This window comes from Argopecten irradians, chromosome 7 (genome assembly GCF_041381155.1).
Source record: "Argopecten irradians isolate NY chromosome 7, Ai_NY, whole genome shotgun sequence".
In the NCBI taxonomy this organism is placed as follows: Eukaryota; Metazoa; Mollusca; class Bivalvia; order Pectinida; family Pectinidae; genus Argopecten; species Argopecten irradians.
Window position 1 is genome coordinate 8,955,473 of NC_091140.1, and position 19,128 is coordinate 8,974,600.

Consider the following 19,128-nt stretch of genomic DNA (forward strand, 5'->3'; position numbering starts at 1 on the left):
ATGTCATTTAATCCGGATTCCGGAAATAAATGTATTTTATGTCAGGTTTATAATCTTGCAATTAAATGTTAACCTCATCTGTTAATTGGATTTTCGTTTGGCATAAATGAATGAGAGATAAAAATCAATAGGTTACTGGTCAGTGTTGCTACTGAATAGCCTAATGTGAAGGGGGGGAAAAATGAAGTAGTCACGTGACCGGCACTAAGGTAAACAACCGGTCTGATCATGAGAAAAAAACTGGAGAAAGTATTGAATGCTGTTATTAAAGACTTTGATTTTCAATTGCTTTAAACGAGGTAAGTAACATAATAATCATATATGCAAGTTTAACATGAATTGCTTTCGTGGGAATCGTGAACATTATCAAGTCGTTTTTATCAGAGCATGAGTCAAACGAAAAAAACTGATACCGAAGCTGAACCAGTGCATGTGCTGTCCTATTCCATTTGGTCGTGTTGCGTTATTCAATTAGGACACGTATTTCATTTCCTTTTGGTATGATACAGGAATTTGCAGTACTATGTCATATATGTTACATTATTTATTTTGTCATGTTGGCAAATTGCTAAATATAATGACAAGGTATACACGTACACATTTAGTGTTCTACAGCTAGTAATCACTATAACAGGTTGGGCACAACCAGTATTCACTGTAACAGTCTGAGTGTAAATGTAATGTCATTGTCTGATGTTATAGTATTCCATTGAGTGATATTACAGTATTTCATTGTGTGATGTTACAATATTCCATTGTGCTTTGTTACAGTATTCCATTGTGTTATGTCACAGTATTCCATTGTTTACAGTATTTCATTGTGTTATGCTACAGTATTCTATAAATTCATGTTAAATAAGGTTCTATAAATTCATGTTAAATAAGGTGTTGTTTTGCAGTATTCACTGTGTAATGTTTGTACAATACTATTCTATTGTGTTATATCACAGATAGTATTCCATTGAGTGATATTACAGTTTTCCTTTGTGTGATGTTACAGTATTCCATTGTGTGGTGTTACAGTATTCTATTTTGTTATGTCACAGTATTCCATTGTGTTATGTCACAGTATTCTATTTTGTTATGTCACAGTATTCCATTGTGTTATGTTACAGTATTCCATTGTGTGATGTTACAGTATTCCATTGTGTGATGTTACAGTATTCCATTGTGTGATGTTACAGTATTCCATTGTGTGATGTTACAGTATTCCATTGTGTGATGTTACAGTATTTCATTGTGTGATGTTACAGTATTCCATTGTGCAGAGTTACAGTATTCCATTGTGTTATGTCACAGTATTCTATTGTGTTATGTTACAGTATTCCATTGTGTTATGTTACTGTATTCCATTGTGTTATGTTACAGTATTCCATTGTGTGATGTTACAGTATTCCATTGTGTGATGTTACAGTATTCCATTGTGTGATGTTACAGTATTCCATTGTGTTATGTTACAGTATTCCATTGTGTTATGTCACAGTATTCCATTGTGTTATGTTACAGTATTCCATTGTGTTATGTCACATTATTCCATTGTGTTATATTACAGTATTCTATTTTGTTATGTCACAGTATTCAATTGTTTTATGTTAAAATATTCCATTGTGTGATGTTACAGTATTCCATTGTGTGATTTTACAGTATTCCATTGTATTATGTCACAGTATTCCATTGTGTTATGTTAGGGTATTCTATTTTGTTATGTCACATTATTCCATTTGGTGTTATGTTACAGTATTCCATTGTGTTATGTTACATATTCCATTGTGTGAGTTACGTACAGTATTTCATTGTGTCACAGTATTCATTGTGTTATGTTAGTATTCTATTTGTTATGTTCACATTATTCCATGTGTTATGTTACAGTATTCCATTGTGTTATGTTCATTATCCATTGTGTGAGGTTATTTTACAGTATTTCATTGTGTAACAGTATTCTATTGTGTTATGTTACAGTATTCCATTTTGTTATGTCACAGTATTCCATTGTGTTATGTTACAGTATTCCATTGTGTTATGTTACAGTATTCCATTGTGTGATGTTACAGTATTCCATTGTGTTATGTTACAGTATTCCATTGTGTTATGTTACAGTATTCCATTGTGTTATGTTACAGTATTCCATTGTGTTATGTTACAGTATTCACAGTTTGTGTTGTGTTACAGTATTCCTTTGTGTTATGTCACAGTATTCCATGTGTATGTTACAGTATTCCATGTGTTATGTCACAGTATTCCATTGTGTTATGTTACAGTATTCTATTTTGTTATGTCACAGTATTCTTTGTGTGTGTTACAGTATTCCATTGTGTGATGTTACTGTATTCCATTGTGTTATGTTACAGTATTCCATTGTGTGATGTTACAGTATTCCATGATGTTATGTTACAGTATTCCATTGTGTGGTGTTACAGTATTCTATTTTGTTATGTTACAGTATTCCATTGTGTTGTGTTACAGTTTTCCTTTGTGTTATGTTACAGTATTACATTGTGTGATGTTAGAGTATTCCATTGTGTGGTGTTACAGTATTCTCTTTTGTTATGTCACAGTATTCCATTGTGTGATGTCGCAGTATTCCATTGTGATATGTTACAGTATTCCAATGTGTGATGTTACATTATTCCATTGTGTTACGTTACAGTATTCCATTGTGTGGTGTTACAGTATTCCATTGTGTGATGTTACAGTATTCCATTGTGTGATGTTACAGTATTCCATTGTGTTATGTTACAGTATTCCATTGTGTGATGTTACAGTATTCCATTGTAAGGTGTTACAGTATTCCATTGTGTTATGTTACAGTATTCCATTGTGTTATGTTACAGTATTCCATTGTGTGATGTCACAGTGTTCCATTGTGTTATGTTACAGTATTCCATTGTGATATGTTACAGTATTCCATTATGATATGTTACAGAGTGTTCCATTGTGTTATGTTACAGTATTCCATTGTGTGATGTTACAGTATTCCATTGTGTTATGTTACAGTATTCCATTGTGTTATGTTACAGTATTCCATTGTGTGATGTTACAGTATTCCATTGTGTTATGTTACAGTATTCCATTGTGTTATGTTACAGTATTCTATTTTGTTATGTCACAGTATTCCATTGTGTTATGTTACAGTATTCCATTGTGTGATGTTACAGTTTTCCTTTGTGTGATGTTACAGTATTCCATTGTGTGATGTTACAGTATTCCATTGTGTGATGTTACAGTATTCCATTGTGTGATGTTACAGTATTCCATTGTGTGGTGTTACAGTATTCCATTGTGTGGTGTTACAGTATTCTATTTTGTTATGTCACAGTGTTCCATTGTGTTATATTTCCATTCTACTTTCAGTTTCCGTTTAATCTATGTTAAACCAGATGGGCAATATCTGGCTATGAACTCCAATCTGGTTAAGCGTATGAATATTTGACGTTTCCGCTGCGTCACTGAGAATGTATACACTGTATACTTACGCCTATACATAACAGTCAAATGTTTTTAAAAGTGGTTTTAAAGTTGTGTGGTCTATGAAATCTAATGGTATTATCGTATTGACAAAATAGCATGTATTAAAAAATATTATCGCATAATTTTCATTTGTTAGCTTGTTTCAAACCGTTTTGTGTTGAACTATATTCAGAATCTGACGCTATGGCTGTTCCGTTTATTGAACTTGGTGACGTCAACACTAGCGCAAGCGGGAAATTCAAAAGATATACATGTATAGTTTTGAATTTGAATGATCGTAATGGAAATATAAGTAATAAACTGTTACTAGATTGGACATACAGTTGATATGAAGCCCATCCGTCCGAAAGATAAATATTCATGACGGGCGCCATTCTATTTATCTTCCTTCCGGATGGGCTTCATATCAACTGTATGTCCAATCTGGTAACAGTTTATTGCTTAAATGTTACAGTATTTCATTGTGTGATGTCGCAGTTCCATTGTGATATGTTACAGAATTCCATTGTGTGATGTTACAGTAATCCCAAAAAAATGTGATGTTATAGTATTCCATTGTGTTATGTTACAGTATTCCTTTGTATGATGTTACAGTATTCCATTGTGTTATGTAACAGTATTCCATTGTGTTATGTAACAGTATTCCATTGTGTTATGTCACAGTATTCCATTGGTTACGTTACAGTATTCCACTGTGTTATGTAACAGTATTCCATTGTGTTATGTCACAGTATTCCATTGTGTTATGTTACAGTATTCCATTGTGTTAGGTTACATTTTGCCGTTGTGTGATGTTACAGTATTCTATTGTGTGATGTTACAGTATTCCATTGTGTTATGTTACAGTATTACATTGTGCGATGTTACAGTATTCCATTGTATTGTTTTAGAATTTCCCCATATATGTAGGGAAAACACATTTGAGCATATTTTGCTCAATTTTCATAGGAAATGAGTCAAACTTGGTTAGAATTATTAGCCAGAGATAGCATTTTAACATCATAACCATTTTAGTCCTGGCTGACCCCCGGGGGCAGAGGGACGGGGTCAAAAGTGGTCAAAAAGGCTTAAATAGTCTATTTGCTTCATGTTATGTTTCTTTATATATTTTGATATCTTGTATCAGATCCTCTTTAATCACTATTAATGCTGTCAATACTTCCTATTAGAGAAATAAAGGCAGAAAATTGGTATGTTTTATTTTCCAGAAATTGTATTCCTCAAAGAAAACACCTTGGTAACAAGGGCAATTACTGGTAAAATGTTGATGTATACGCTCAAAAATCTGTCAGTTATTTTTGTGTTGAAGAAATTAGAGCATTTAATATTATTATGTTTTTTATAACAATGGTATTTGCTAAGAAGATCTGGTTACCTTGGTAATGAGAGTTAGAATGTATGAAACGTTAGGAGTCATTAAATCTATATTTACTAGATCTGTTTGTCAGTACTTCATGAATAAATAAGACATAATTAGTGGTCGTCTTTCTTTACGGAAATTGTATTTGTTAAGACCAGATTACTGGTTACCATGGTAACATATGAAATGTTTGGATTTTGCATTCTTGAATGTCGCTGTACGCTGAACGTAGATCTTGTATAAATATAGGAAGAGTTACAATATTGTTTTCTTTACTGAAATTGATTTGCTAAGACTCTGTAACAATACCTAAGCTTGTTACTATGGTAATGAAGTAAGTAATTAATAGCATGTTTGGGTTTCTGGACTATTGTGGTTTCCATATAAAAGTGTTCATTGACCGATGATCACCTGACTAAGTCTATAGTTTATGACAGACTGACAATGACTGTAGGTAATTCTGTGTGGCATCGTTAATAGATTAAAACAATTTTATGTTATCTGTTATCTGTTTCATCCGACTGACATATGACATATCTGCAGTGTTCATTGATATTACTCAATATCACCCTTAAATTTTTCCATATCTTTTATTTAATGATTCTGATGTTGACCTGTCCCTCTGGATCTGGGAATATCAGACAATGTAGCTTGTTATCAGGGCTTTTCCTACTTAACTTGGAAAAGGCATTTTTATCTCATTTTGAGAAGATAATTGGTAAATTAAAATACCAAGTGTCTGAAGTAAACTTTATTTTCTAATTTGGTTAAATTTGAAATATTTTATTAGGTCACCTGAGACGAAGTTTCAAGTGACCTATTCTAATCGCCTTTTGTCTGCGTCGTCGTACGTCGTCCGTCGTCCGTAAACAATTTACATTTTCGACTTCTTCTCCAAAACTGCTGAAGCAATTTCAATGAAATTTTGCACAAACCCAATCAGAATTGTGAATTATATGGTCCCCACCTCCCAGGGGGCTGTGGGAGGGGCCAAAAGGGGTAAAATTGAGTAAAATTTCAAAAATCTTCTTCTCTACTCACAGATGTGGTAGAAACAAATACTCTTCATAGATAGAAAGGTCTTAAGGTCCTTTACAAAAATTGTGAATTATATGACCCTGGGGTCTCTAGTTTCCCCCTGGGGAGGGGGTTAAGTTTACTATAATTTATATTGGGAAAACACATTTTTGCGCATTATTTGGTCATTTGTAATAGGAAATGAGTCAAATGTTGTCAGAATTATCAGTATGAGATGGCCATTTAATCCTATTAACAAATTTTCTATGACTGACCCCCAGGGACCTTAGGGGCGGGGTCAAAAGGGGTCATACATGCTAAAACTTCAAAAATCTTCTTCTGAAATTCTGGAAATGGTAGAATCAAATACTTTTCATAAATAGAAAGGTCTTAAGGTCCTTTACAAAAATTGTGAATTATATGACCCTGGGGTCTCACGTTTCCCCCTGGGGAGGGGGTCAAGTGTACTATAGTTTATATAGGGAAAACACATTTATGAGCATTTCTTGCTCAATTTTCATTGGAAACGAGTCAAACTTGGTTAGAATTATTAGCCTGAGATAGCATTTTAATATCATATCCATATTGGTCCTGGCCGACCCCTGGGGGCAGAGGGGCGGGGCTAAAAAAGGGTCAAATATGCTAAAACTTCAAAAAATTTCTTCTGAAATTCTGGAAATGGTATAATCAAATACACTTTATAGATGAAAAGGTCTTAAAGTTTGTTTATAAAAATGGTAAATTATATGACCCTGGGGTCTCACGTTTCCCCCTTGGGGAGGGGGTCAAGTTTACTATAGTTTATATAGGGAAAACACATTTATGAGCATTTCTTGCTCAATTTTCATTGGAAACGAGTCAAACTTGGTTAGAATTATTAGCCTGAGATAGCATTTTAATATCATATCCACATTGGTCCTGGCCGACCCTTGGGGGCAGGGCTAAAAAAAAAAAGGGTCAAAGATGCTAAAACTTCAAAAAAAAATTTCTGAAATTCTGGAAATGGTATAATCAAATACACTTTATGGATGAAAAGGTCTTAAAGTTTGTTTATAAAAATGGTAAATTATATGACCCTGGGGTCTCCTGTTTCCCCTTGGGGAGGGGGTCAAGTTTACTATAGTTTATATAGGAAAAACACATTAATGAGCATTTTTTGCTCAATTTTCATAGGAAATGAGTCAAACTTGGTTAGAATTATTAGTATGAGATAGCATTTTAATATCATATCCACATTGGTCCTGGCCGACCCCCTGGGGGCAGAGGGGTAGGGCAAAAAAAGGGTCAAATAGGCTAAAACTTCAAAAATCTTCTAAAATTCTGGATATAGTAGAATCAAATAATTATAGATGGAAAGGTCTTAAGGTGTTTTATAAAAATTGTGAATTATATGACCTTGGGGTCTCACGTTACCCCCTGGGGAGGGGTCAAGTTTACTTTAGTTTATATAGGAAAAACATATTTGTGAACATTATTTGCCCAATTTTCGTAGGAAATTAGTCAAACTTGATTAGAATTATTAGCCTAAGATATAGCATTTTAGCATCCATATCCGTCCTCGATGACCCCCTGGGGGACCAGAAGGGCAGGACCAAACAGGGTCAAAATGATTGAAATTTCAAAAAATACCTCTTAAGTTCACAGGTTTGATGGAAGCAAATACTCTTCATAGTCTAAAAAGTCAAATTTATAAATCACTGACCAACTTCAAGGCCCAGCATATAGTGTTTATATGTCTTTAATTTGTTTCATTATTTGTTTCATTATATATTCTAACTCAGGTGACCGTTATAGCCCATGGGCCTCTTGTTTAAAATTAATATACCAAATTTCTGAAATAAACTTTATCTTCTAATTTGTCTTTTGAAATATTTTCTTTTCATTTGGGAATAGGGTCCAATTTCAGCACCCAAAAGCTCATAAAAGCTAGCTGCTCTCAAATAGTTATAAAAAACTGTACTGTAGATCCCTGACAGATTCTTCAATTCTCAGTTTAAAGTTCTTGAAAGTGTGTATCGTACATCAGATGGTACAGTAATGATGAGATAGAATAGGATAGCACAACACTGACTGATACCCACAATTATGTGTATCCTATAGAATCTATCACATATTTCTTTATAGGTACTATAATCTACATCCCTGGATATGAGAGGTTCTCTGATTAGCTGCTAATCTTTAACCCTGGATATGAGATTTCTCTGATTAGTTGCTAATCTTCGTTCCTTTATATGAGAGGTTCTCTGATTAGCTGCTAATCTTTATCCCTGCATATGAGAGTTTTCTGATTAGTTGCTAATGTTCATCCCTGGATATGAGAGTTCTCTGATTAGCTGCAAATCTTCATCTCTGGATATGAGAGTTCTCTAATTAGCTGCTAATGTTCATCTCTGGATATGAGAGTTCTCTAATTAGCTGCTAATGTTCATCCCTGGATATGAGAGTTCTCTGATTAGCTGCTAATCTTCATCTCTGGATATGAGAGTTCTCTAATTAGCTGCTAATGTTCATCTCTGGATATGAGAGTTCTCTAATTAGCTGCTAATGTTCATCCCTGGATATGAGAGTTCTCTGATTAGCTGCTAATCTTCATCTCTGGATATGAGAGTTCTCTAATTAGCTGCTAATGTTCATCCCTGGATATGAGAGTTCTCTGATTAGCTGCTAATCTTCATCCCTGGATATGAGAGTTCTCTAATTAGCTGCTAATATTCATCCCTGGATATGAAAGTTCTCTGATTAGTTGCTAATCTTCATCCTTGGATATGATAGGTTCTCTGATTAGCTGCTAATCTTTATCCCTGGATATGAAAGTTCTCTGATTAGTTGCTAATCTTCATCCCTGGATATGAGAGTTCTCTGATTAGCTGCTAATCTTCATCTCTGGATATGAGAGTTCTCTAATTAGCTGCTAATGTTCATCCCTGGATATGAAAGTTCTCTGATTAGTTACTAATCTTCATCCCTTGATATGAGAGGTTCTCTGATTAGCTGCTTATCTTCATTCCTGGATATGAGAGTTCTCTGATTAGTTGCTAATGTTCATTCCTGGAAATGAGAGATCTCTGATTATCTGTCATTAATTTTTATTTGAATTATCATTACAGATCTGATGTCCTATTCTAACTGATCATGGTGAAACAAGTGGGCCTGCTCCCGGCGGGGTGTCAGCCCTGGAACAACGATGTCATCGCCACCAGTGGGGACCGCTTCGTTTACTGTGCTACCCTGGCCATTTATGTTTACCAGGTAGCTGACATATCTCACATTTATCTAATAAGGATTTACTTGTATTAAATCTATTTTTAGATGTGAATGATTTGTCTAGATATTTTATTCATATTTCTAATCATATTTGGCCCACAATGATATATTGCTCCTTTTCTGTAGATTTGTTTTTATTTCTATTGTTGTATACACTTGATTGATAGACCAATTTTTGAATGGAATGTTGGGAAAACATTCCTTCACAGAAATTAGAATTTCAATAAAAGTTATGAAGCATCTGGTCATGTGAGTGAGCAACCAGGAAGTAATCATTAATGTTAGATTAACATGTTAACGATGGTGATCACTGAATCAGGTCCCAGCTCTGATTAATTTTCTATAAATAGAACAATATGACTATGTAAGGTGTTAGTAATTCTGGTTCTAGCTGGCAGATTGGTGTTGTCTTTCAATACATTAATCCTGATGATGAAAGTGATTATAAAGATCTATGGGGAGATCAGGTTATTGTTTTCTCACTGCCAGGGTAATCAACACTAAACACTGTTCCTCACTTTAATTGGCTGATGTAATCATTGACAGTGCCTCAGCTCAGGCCACATGTAAAGTCAAACCTGTCTATAAACACAACACTCCATAATGTACTTTGTAATCAAATGAATTTTCTTATTTCCCAGCCTGCAGTGTGGTTGATTATATCATTAGGATTTGTTGTAAACTGTACCTGAGTCTACAATGGCTACTCTAATGGTCCCCAGGGAAACCAGAGGGGACTACTATAGTGTTTGTTCCCATCTGTCTGTATATGTCCTTCCGTTCCTTCTTCCGTCCGTACGTTCTTTTCCATATAATAACATGAGAAGATATCAAAGGATTAACACTTACTGTAAGCTTGCTAAGTTAAGACAGGTGACTGTTTTATAGACATGGTGCAATAAAATCATATATAAAGAGGCACAAGCAATTCTATGTAGGCACAAATGTACTTATGAATTACTTGAATCAGTGTTTTCTGGAAGCAATCAGAGTTCAGTATTCAAATGTAAAATGATTTTCATTGGGAGGACTGAACACAGACCTTGTAAGGTAGATGGCCGTTTATTTAAGGTGGCTGTTCTGTTATGGCAAGGTTGAAAATGATGTTTAAACTAATATATAAAAGTTAATGAGATAGTTATCACATATTATACAGTCCAACCCGGTGTATCATGGTATTTTGAATCATGGTATATTGACCCGGGGTCAATATACCATTATGGTGAAATCACCCCGGGGGTCAAAATACCATTATGGTGAAATGAAACCCCCCCCCCCCCTCCATGGTAAAATGATCCCCCCCCTTCTTCTAAAAGTAACACTTGAAGACATGTTTTTTCTTCTCATTTATGATAAACTCCAAAGTGGGGATTAAGTTAGACCTATAGTTAGCAGTGGAAGGGTTTATTTATTGTTTTTTCTTTCTTTCTTTTTTTTTGTGGTGGGGGTGTCAAAATACCATGGCCATGGTGAAATGACCCCCCCCCCCCCCCCCCCCCGCCTTCCCCATTTTAATCAATTTTTTACATCTTTTTAACTGACAAATAACTGCCTTAAGCTACAATAAAATCCTACATATGATATTATGATTTCAGTTAATATTAAGTATTATTTACAAAACTTAATGACTATGAGAACTTAAGAGGGGAGGGGGGTCAAAATACCATAGCCATGGTGAAATGACCCCCCCCTCCCCATTCCTACTCCAGTTTTTACTTTTCAACTGACATTTAACTGCCTTAAGATACAAGAAGATCATATATATATTATGATTTCAGTTGATATTAAGTTATAAAAAACTAATGACTACGAGAACTTAACCTTAGAAGGGGAAGAGGGAGTGGGTCAAAATACCATAGCACCCCCCATTATCATGCCAATTTCTTTTTTTTGGACTGACATTTAATTGTGTTAAGATACAATTAAATCAGAAATTTTAAGTGTCATTTGTAGACTAAAAATTACTATGGGTATTTCAAAATGATTTTGACTTTCCATATGTACATAACTGAATACCATTTTGTATTAAAACCGACGTTTTGTATATTATTTATTATGACTATGGTAATAATCCTCCCCCTAATATTTTTTTTTTATCAAAAGATACTTAAAATTTGGTAATTTTGCCATTACATATGATAACAAAATATCACATTGGTTGGGGGGGGGGTCAAAATACCATGACATTAATCTGCCTTCAATTTCATTACAATCATATACATTATGAACATTATTAACATAAACTATGAGGACTTCAGCTTAGATATGGAAGGTGGGGGTGTCAAAATACTGTAATGGCCGTGGTGAAGTGATCTCCCCTGCTCCAATTTATTCTTTTCAACTGATATTTATCTTTATAGCTCAGATGTTGGAGGTGGGGAGGGGGGGTTCAAAATACCATGGCCAGCCATGGTGAAACAATCCCCTACCTCTTTACAATTTCTTTTCCTAGGGATAGTTGAAATTTAGTAATTAGTTTGGCTTTCTATAATATGTACTTAACAAAACAAAACTGAAAACTGTTTTGTTTTTAAGAATGTTTAGGGGGAGGGGTGTTCAAATCACCATGGCTATGATTTTCAAATTGATTTGGCCTATCCATACTATTGATTACAATAATGTGCAATAGAAATTTTGTTATATTAAATTTGATTTCGATAGTTTTGAAGTTTGTTGGAGGTAAAGGAGGAGTGTGTGTGTGTGAAAATACCACAGCCATGGTAAAATAAACCCAAATCAAAGTTACCATAGACATATGTGAAAAAACAACATGTAGTAGGAATGATATTCCGTATGTACGTTCAACCCAGGCTATCTCCCTAGGGTTCCGCCTCTCTGTAGTAATCACATAACAACACAGATAGCATGTTCATGTCATTTATTAAAGTTATTAAAATTAGGACAGCCACACAGTAGACAAGACAACATATATAGACATACTGACAACTCTCACACGCAGTCGTACATTTGTACAACGCACCTTCCAAAATACTGTTTACCGCACGACGTCCACCCCACAGACCCTTCCAATTTGCCACACAACACATGAGAACAACTGTAACAGCAATATTAACAATAAAGTGAAAGTCTCATATAATTGTTAATGTCACACAGTTAGACTGTTAAATGTTATGAAAAATTGATAGGGGGTCTTTTCACCATGACTATGATATTCAAAAAAGACATAACTGGCGTGGGGATGGGGTGGGATGGGGGGGTCATTTCACCAAGACCATGGTATTTTGATCCCCCTCCCCTTTCCTGTTCTCATAGTCATAATTTTTTTGCAAATAACATTTAATATTCATTATAAATCATAATATATATAAAGGCAGTTAAATGTGAATAAAAAAGATCTAACTGCCCCAGGGATTGGGGGTGGCTATGGTATTTTGACCCCCTCCTCCTTCCCCTTCTAGGTTGAAGTTCTCACAGTCTTAGTTTTTTGCAAATAGTATATATGATTTTAGTGTATCTTAAGGCATTTTAATGTGAATTAAAAAGATATCATTGGCATGGGGAGGGGGGGGGCATTTTATCACCATGGCCATGGTATTTTGAATCCACCACCCTTCCCCTTCTAAGTTGAAGTTCTCATAGTTATAGTTTTTTTGCAAATAACATTTAATATTCATTGAAATCAAAATATATATGATTTTATTGTATCTAAAAGCAGTTAAATGTGAATTAAAAAGACATAATTGGCATGGGGATATGATCCCCCCCACACCTCCCAAAAAAAATGCCTTGTCATAGCATAGCAAACTTAATCCCAATTTGGAGTTTATCTTAAAGGAGAAGAAAAAATCATGTCTTCAAGTGTGATAGTAACTTTTAGAAGTGGGGGGGGGGGGTTCATTTTACCATGGGGGTGTTCTTTTCACCAAATTGGTATTTTGACCGCGGGGTCATTCTACCATGGGGGTCAAAATACCATATTGCACCGGTTATTACAAATTCCTGGGGACCTTTAAAATCCTTTCGTACTATGTGGGTTTCTTACTAATAGGGTTAGCATTTGTACAAAAAATACAGTAAACAAAACAAAATAAGACATAAGTAAGGAATATTTTTTTGTTTTATTGAAAATTATTCAACCCCTGTGAGTGGATTATCCACTGTATAAGCATACTTTGTGTACATGTGTCAACACATGGCAGTGATCAATTATCACAATTCACATGATATAATCGTATTAAGCGATTTGTACTAAACGGGTAATAAAAACAAGGATATTGAATGCAGTTTGTAGGGGATTTTAATTCCATTCTTATAAAACAGGATTATGTGCTATCCATGTTCGTATTCAGTGGGTTGGACTGTATGAGATTTTGTAAAAAAAAAAAAAAAAAAAAAATATGTGTTGGATATGCAGATTCAAAATGTTCTATGACTAAATTGTATTAAACTGAATTGAATGAATCTCCCACATATACTGGTAATACTACGGTGACAATAACATGGAAAAAAATTCTTATTTAATGAATACCAATATTATTTATGTCTTTTTGAAAAATATGAAATTTTGAATATAATGATAAAATCTGATTCCAGCTGGACAAAAGATTCCGAGAATTCAAGTTGGTGTCAATTATGTCTGAACACAAGAAGACTATCACAGCCATTGCTTTTAACCCCTCAAACAAAGATATACTGGTCAGCTGTAGTGCTGACCACAAGGTCATAGTGTGGGACTGTGCCCAGCAGAAGGTCGTGGCGCTATTGGAGAACACGAGGGACGTACCCATAGGGATTGGCTGGTGTTTCCATGGCAGTGAATCCATTACATTTACATCTAGACGAGGACAATTTTTCCGATGGCATTACTTGAACCCTGCTACAAAATTAATGACTGTGAAAGAAGTGACAGGATTTTCCTCTGATGTGTTCATCTTTAGGTGGCATCAAAAAAATACCAGTAAAATTGCTTTAGGCCACCGGAATGGTACCATTTCTATCTGCCATATTGGTAAGTCAAGGAAGACATTCAGCTACTTTAATGTCAAAGCAAAACCTCTTTGTGTTTAGGATGTATAAAGTGGCAATTCCTGGTAGTTAAGGCATGCACACCAGATAGAAATATTGGTTCAATAACATTGGGGCGGGGTGTGCTGTTTTGTGCCCTGGTTCAATAACATTGGGCGGGGGGTGTTGTTTTGTGTCTTGGTTCAATAACATTGGGCTGGGTGTGCTGTTTGGTGTCTTGGTTCAATAACATTGGGCTGGGTGTGTGCTGTTTGGTGTCTTGGTTCAATAACATTTGGCGGGGTGTGCTGTTTGGTGTCTTGATTCAATAACATTTGGCGGGGTGTGCTGTTTGGTGTCTTGATTCAATAACATTGGTCGGGGTGTGCTGTTTGGTGTCTTGGTTCAATAACATTGGTCGGGGTGTGCTGTTTGGTGTCTTGGTTCAATAACATTGGGCGGGGTGTGCTGTTTGGTGTCTTGGTTCAATAACATTGGGCGGGGTGTGCTGTTTGGTGTCTTGATTCAATAACATTGGTCGGGGTGTGCTGTTTGGTGTCTTGGTTCAATAACATTTGGCGGGGTGTGCTGTTTGGTGTCTTGGTTCAATAACATTGGGCGGGGTGTGCTGTTTGGTGTCTTGGTTCAATAACATTTGGCGGGGTGTGCTGTTTGGTGTCTTGATTCAATAACATTGGGCGGGGTGTGCTGCTTGGTGTCTTGGTTCAATAACATTGGGCTGGGTGTGCTGTTTTGTGTCTTGGTTCAATAACATTGGTCGCGGTGTGCTGTTTGGTGTCTTGGTTCAATAACATTTGGCGGGGTGTGCTGTTTGGTGTCTTGGTTCAATAACATTGGGCGGGGTGTGCTGTTTGGTGTCTTGGTTCAATAACATTGGGCTGGGTGTGCTGTTTGGGTGTCTTTGTTCAATAACATTTGGGCGGGGTGTGCTGTTTGGGTGTCTTGGATTCAATAACATTGGGCTGGGTGTGCTGTTTGGTGTGATTTGTTCAATACATTGGGCGGGGTGTGCTGTTTGGTAAACCAAATTTGGCCACAAACATCCTTGGGGAGGTCGAACAGAAACTTGTATACATTTTGGCTCTGACCCCCCTGGGCAGGAGGGGCGGGGCCAATAGGGGAAATAGAGGTAAAATCCTATAAATCGCTAATTGTCCAAGAGTTTACTGCATGGATTGTAACCAAATTTGGCCACAAACATTATTGGGGGAGGGGGAACAGAACTTGTAATAATTTTAGGTCTGACCCCCTTTGGGGCAGAGAGGGTGGGGCCAATAGGGGAAATAAAGGTAAATCCTTTAAATAGCGCTACTATCCCAGAGTTCTGAATGGAATGTAACCAAATTTGGGCCACAAACATTCTTTTGGGAAGGAGGAACAGAACTTGTATAAATTTTGGACTCTGGTCCCCCAGGGGGCAGGAGGGGCGGGGCCCAATAGGGGAAATAGAGTAAATCCTTTAAATCGCTACTTGTCATAGAGTTCTACATGGATTGTAACCAAATTTGGCCACAAACATCCTTGGGGGAGGGGGAACAGAACTTGTATAAATTTTGGCTCTGACCCCCCGGGGGCAGGAGGGGCGGGGCCCAATAGGGGAAATAGAGGTAAATCCTTTAAATCGCTACTAGTCATAGAGTTCTGTAATGGAATGTAACCAAATTTGGCCACAAACATTCCTTTTGGGGGGAAGGGGAACAGAACTTGTATAAATTTTGGCTCTGAACCCCCTGGGGGGCAGGAGGGGCGGGGCCCAATAGGGGAAATAGAGGTAAATCCTTTAAATCGCTACTTGTCATAGAGTTCTACATGGAATTGTAACCAAATTTTGCCACAAACATCCTGGGGGGAGAGGCAAACAGAAATTGTTATAAATTTTGGCTCTGTACCCCCTGGGGCAGGAGGGGTGGGGCCCGATAGGGGATTTAGAGGTTTAATATTTAAAATTCCTTCAGAAAAAGAAACAAAGAACACTGTTTCAGAACATAACTTGGCATTACAAACCAGGTGAGCGATACAGGCCCTCTGGCCTCTGTTTCACTGTTTTTGTTGCCACGTTGACTGCAGATTGACTGCACGTTTTGTGCTGGTTTGTCAAGGTTTGTCAAGGTTTTGACGGCAAGCCAAGGTGGATGATAGCCGTTTTGATGCGTTCTGTCAAGGCATCATCACTGGCTTGTTTAGCGGTGGATAAGTCCCCAGAATGTAAATACGGCGGGTTACGTCCTATTACGTCATACGTTGCAAGCATTATATGGATAGAGTAACATTGCCTTGCCTGGTGCATTTTGCTACTTTTTTGGGGAATTATTTGTTTTAATAGGGATAGAAATAGTCATCATCAAACACATTTTAAACCATCAAATTATTACGAAACTATTATTGTAAAAGTCAGATTAAGTGATAACAATTACAGAAAAAAATAGACACCTGGCTAGAAAGTTATATGTCCCACATTTTGGCAGTAGTGGGGAAATACAGACAGGGGGTAAGGGTGTGTGTCAGGGGGTAAAAGGTAAATCCTTTAAATGTATTGGTAAGAGTTTGGCCAACAAGCCCTGAAAACATTAAGAAATTTTATAAATTTTGGCTACATGGATTGTCACAGGGGTAAGTTATGGCACAAATACATTGTATGGCTTTCATCCTTAGTAAGACGGGAAGCCAAGTGAGGGGGAAAGTTCGGATGCTTGTCACGTGTACAGGGGTAAGTTATGTAACAGGACAGAGGGAACGTAAGTTATCCTTGATAGGGGTGCTAAGTTATAGTGTACCTTTAACAGGGGAAACAGTTTCCCTGTACAGGGGTAAGTTATGTTGTAAAGACCGTGTTCACAAGGGGGTATTAGTCAAATTGTCACAGGGACAAGTTATGACAAAATTCAATGGCAAGTTATGTCACAGGGGTAACAGTTATGTGTGTCAACAGGTGTAAACCTATTAACACATGTTTACAGGGTGGTAAGTTAAGTGCTGTTACGACGGGGTCAAGTTAATTGGTGGTCACAGGGTACGTTATGTTGTGTCACAGGGGGTAAGTTATTGTGTCTTGGTTCAGTGGGTAAAGTTATGTCTGTTGACAGGGTAAGTGTATGTCAAGGGTTACAGGGGTAAGTTATGTGTGTCACAGGGGTAAGTGTATGTGTGTCACAGGGGGTAAGTTATGTGTGTCATCACCAGGGGTAAGTTATGTGTGTCACAGGGTAAGTTAAGTCTGTCAGGGACAGGGGTAAGTTATGTCTGTTAGCAGGGGGAGTTAGTGTTTGTACACAGGAAGGTAAGTTATGTGTGTCACAGGTGGGTAATTTATGTGAGTCACAGGGGTAAGTTCCAGATGTCAAGTTACAGGGTAAAACAAACAGCTATGTCTGATTGACAGTTAGGTAAGGTTCAATATGTCTGTCATACTGAAGGTACGCTCACAGGGGGAAATTAAAAGGGTCAATGTAATTTATGTGTTGTCACAGGGGTAAGTTATCGTGTGTCACAAGGGGGTAGGTTATGGTGTCTCGGGTAAGTTATGGGTTACCACAGGGGTAAGTTAACGGGGGTTATGTGTGTCAACAGGGGTAAGTTATGTCTGTCACAGCGGTAAAGTTATGTCCTGATCACCAGTGTAAGTTATGCTGTTCACAGGGGTAAGTTATGTGTGTTACACAGGGGGTAAGTTATGTCACAAGGGGTAAGTTATGTGTGTCACAGGGGGTAAGTTATGTGTGTCACAGGGGGTAAGTTATGTCACATGGGTAAGTTATGTTGTGTCACAGGGCAAGGTAAGATTTATGTGTGTCACAGGGGTAAGTTATGTGTTTCACAGGGGTAAGTTATTGTCACAGGGGTAAGTTAGTGTGTGTCACAAGGGGTAAGTTATGTGTGTCACAGGGGTAAGTTATGTGTGTCACAAGGGGTAAAAGTTATTTGTGTCACAGGGGGTAAGTTATGTGTGTCACAGGGGTAATAGTTATGTGTGTCACAGGGGTAAGTTATGTCACAGGCGGTGTTATGTATGTCACAGGGGGGTAAGTTATGTCTCAGCGGAGTAAGTTATGTGTATCACAGGGGGTAAGATATGTGTGTCACCGGGGTAAGTTATGTGTCACAGGGGGTAAGTTAAGTGTGTTCACAGAGGGTAAGTTATGTGTGTCACAGGGGGTAAGTTATGTGTGTCACAGTGGGTAAGTTATGTGTGTCACATGGGGGATAAGTTATGTGTGTCACAGGGGTATGTTAGTGTGTCACAGGGGTAAGTATGTTATGTCACAGGGGGTAAGTTATGTTGTGTCACAGGGGGTAAGTTATGTGTGTCACAGGGGGTAAGTTATTGGTAAATCACAGGGGGGGGTAAGTTATGTCACAGGGGGTAAGTTAATGTGTTTCACAGGGGTAAGTTTTGTGTGTCACAGGGGGTAAGTTATGTGTGTCACAGGGGTAAGTTATGTGTGTCACAGGGGTAAGTTATGTGTGTCACAGGGGGTAAGTTATGTGTGTCACAGGGGTAAGTTATGTGTGTCACAGGGGGTAAGTTATGTGTGTCACAGGGGGTAAGTTATGTGTGTCACAGGGGGTAAGTTTTGTGTGTCACAGGGGGTAAGTTATGTGTGTCACAGGGGGTAATGTTATGTGTGTCACAGGGGTAAGTTATGTGTGTCACAGGGGTTAAGTTATGTGTGTCACAGGGGGGGTAAGTTATGTGTGTCACAGGGGTAAGTTATGTGTGTCACAGGGGGTAAGTTATGTGTGTCACAGGGGGTAAGTTATGTGTGTCACAATGGGGTAAAGTTATGTGTGTCACAGGGGGTAAGTTATGTGTGTCACAGGGGGGTAAGTTATGTGTGTCACAGGGGGTAAGTTATGTGTGTCACAGGGGTAAGTTATGTGTGTTACAGGGGTAAGTTATGTGTGTCACAGGGGGTAATTTATGTGTGTCACAGGGGGTAAGTTATGTGTGTCACAGGGGTAAGTTATGTGTGTCACAGGGGGTAAGTTATGTGTGTCACAGGGGGTAAGTTATGTGTGTCACAGGGGGTAAGTTA

At 37.3% G+C, this 19,128-nt stretch overlaps 1 protein-coding gene across 1 annotated transcript; it reads left to right on the forward strand.

The window, feature by feature from the left end:
* Nucleotides 1-51: 51 nt before the first annotated feature.
* LOC138326865 (WD repeat-containing protein 17-like) lies at nucleotides 52-14,137 on the forward strand. The gene is made up of 3 exons (XM_069272853.1): nucleotides 52-299; nucleotides 8,953-9,094; nucleotides 13,664-14,137. The coding sequence occupies exons 2-3, from the start codon at nucleotides 8,978-8,980 to the stop codon at nucleotides 14,135-14,137; spliced, it is 591 nt and encodes a 196-aa protein (XP_069128954.1). The 5' UTR covers nucleotides 52-299; nucleotides 8,953-8,977.
* The last annotated feature ends 4,991 nt before the right edge of the window (nucleotides 14,138-19,128 follow it).

Excerpts from the sequence above, each read along its gene's own strand:
- LOC138326865 (XM_069272853.1), top strand. The coding sequence starts at position 8,978 with ATGGTGAAACAAGTGGGCCTGCTCCCGGCGGGGTGTCAGCCCTGGAAC. Across the intron at positions 9,095-13,663 it reads TGGCCATTTATGTTTACCAG|CTGGACAAAAGATTCCGAGA; the intron begins GTAGCTGACATA and ends ATCTGATTCCAG.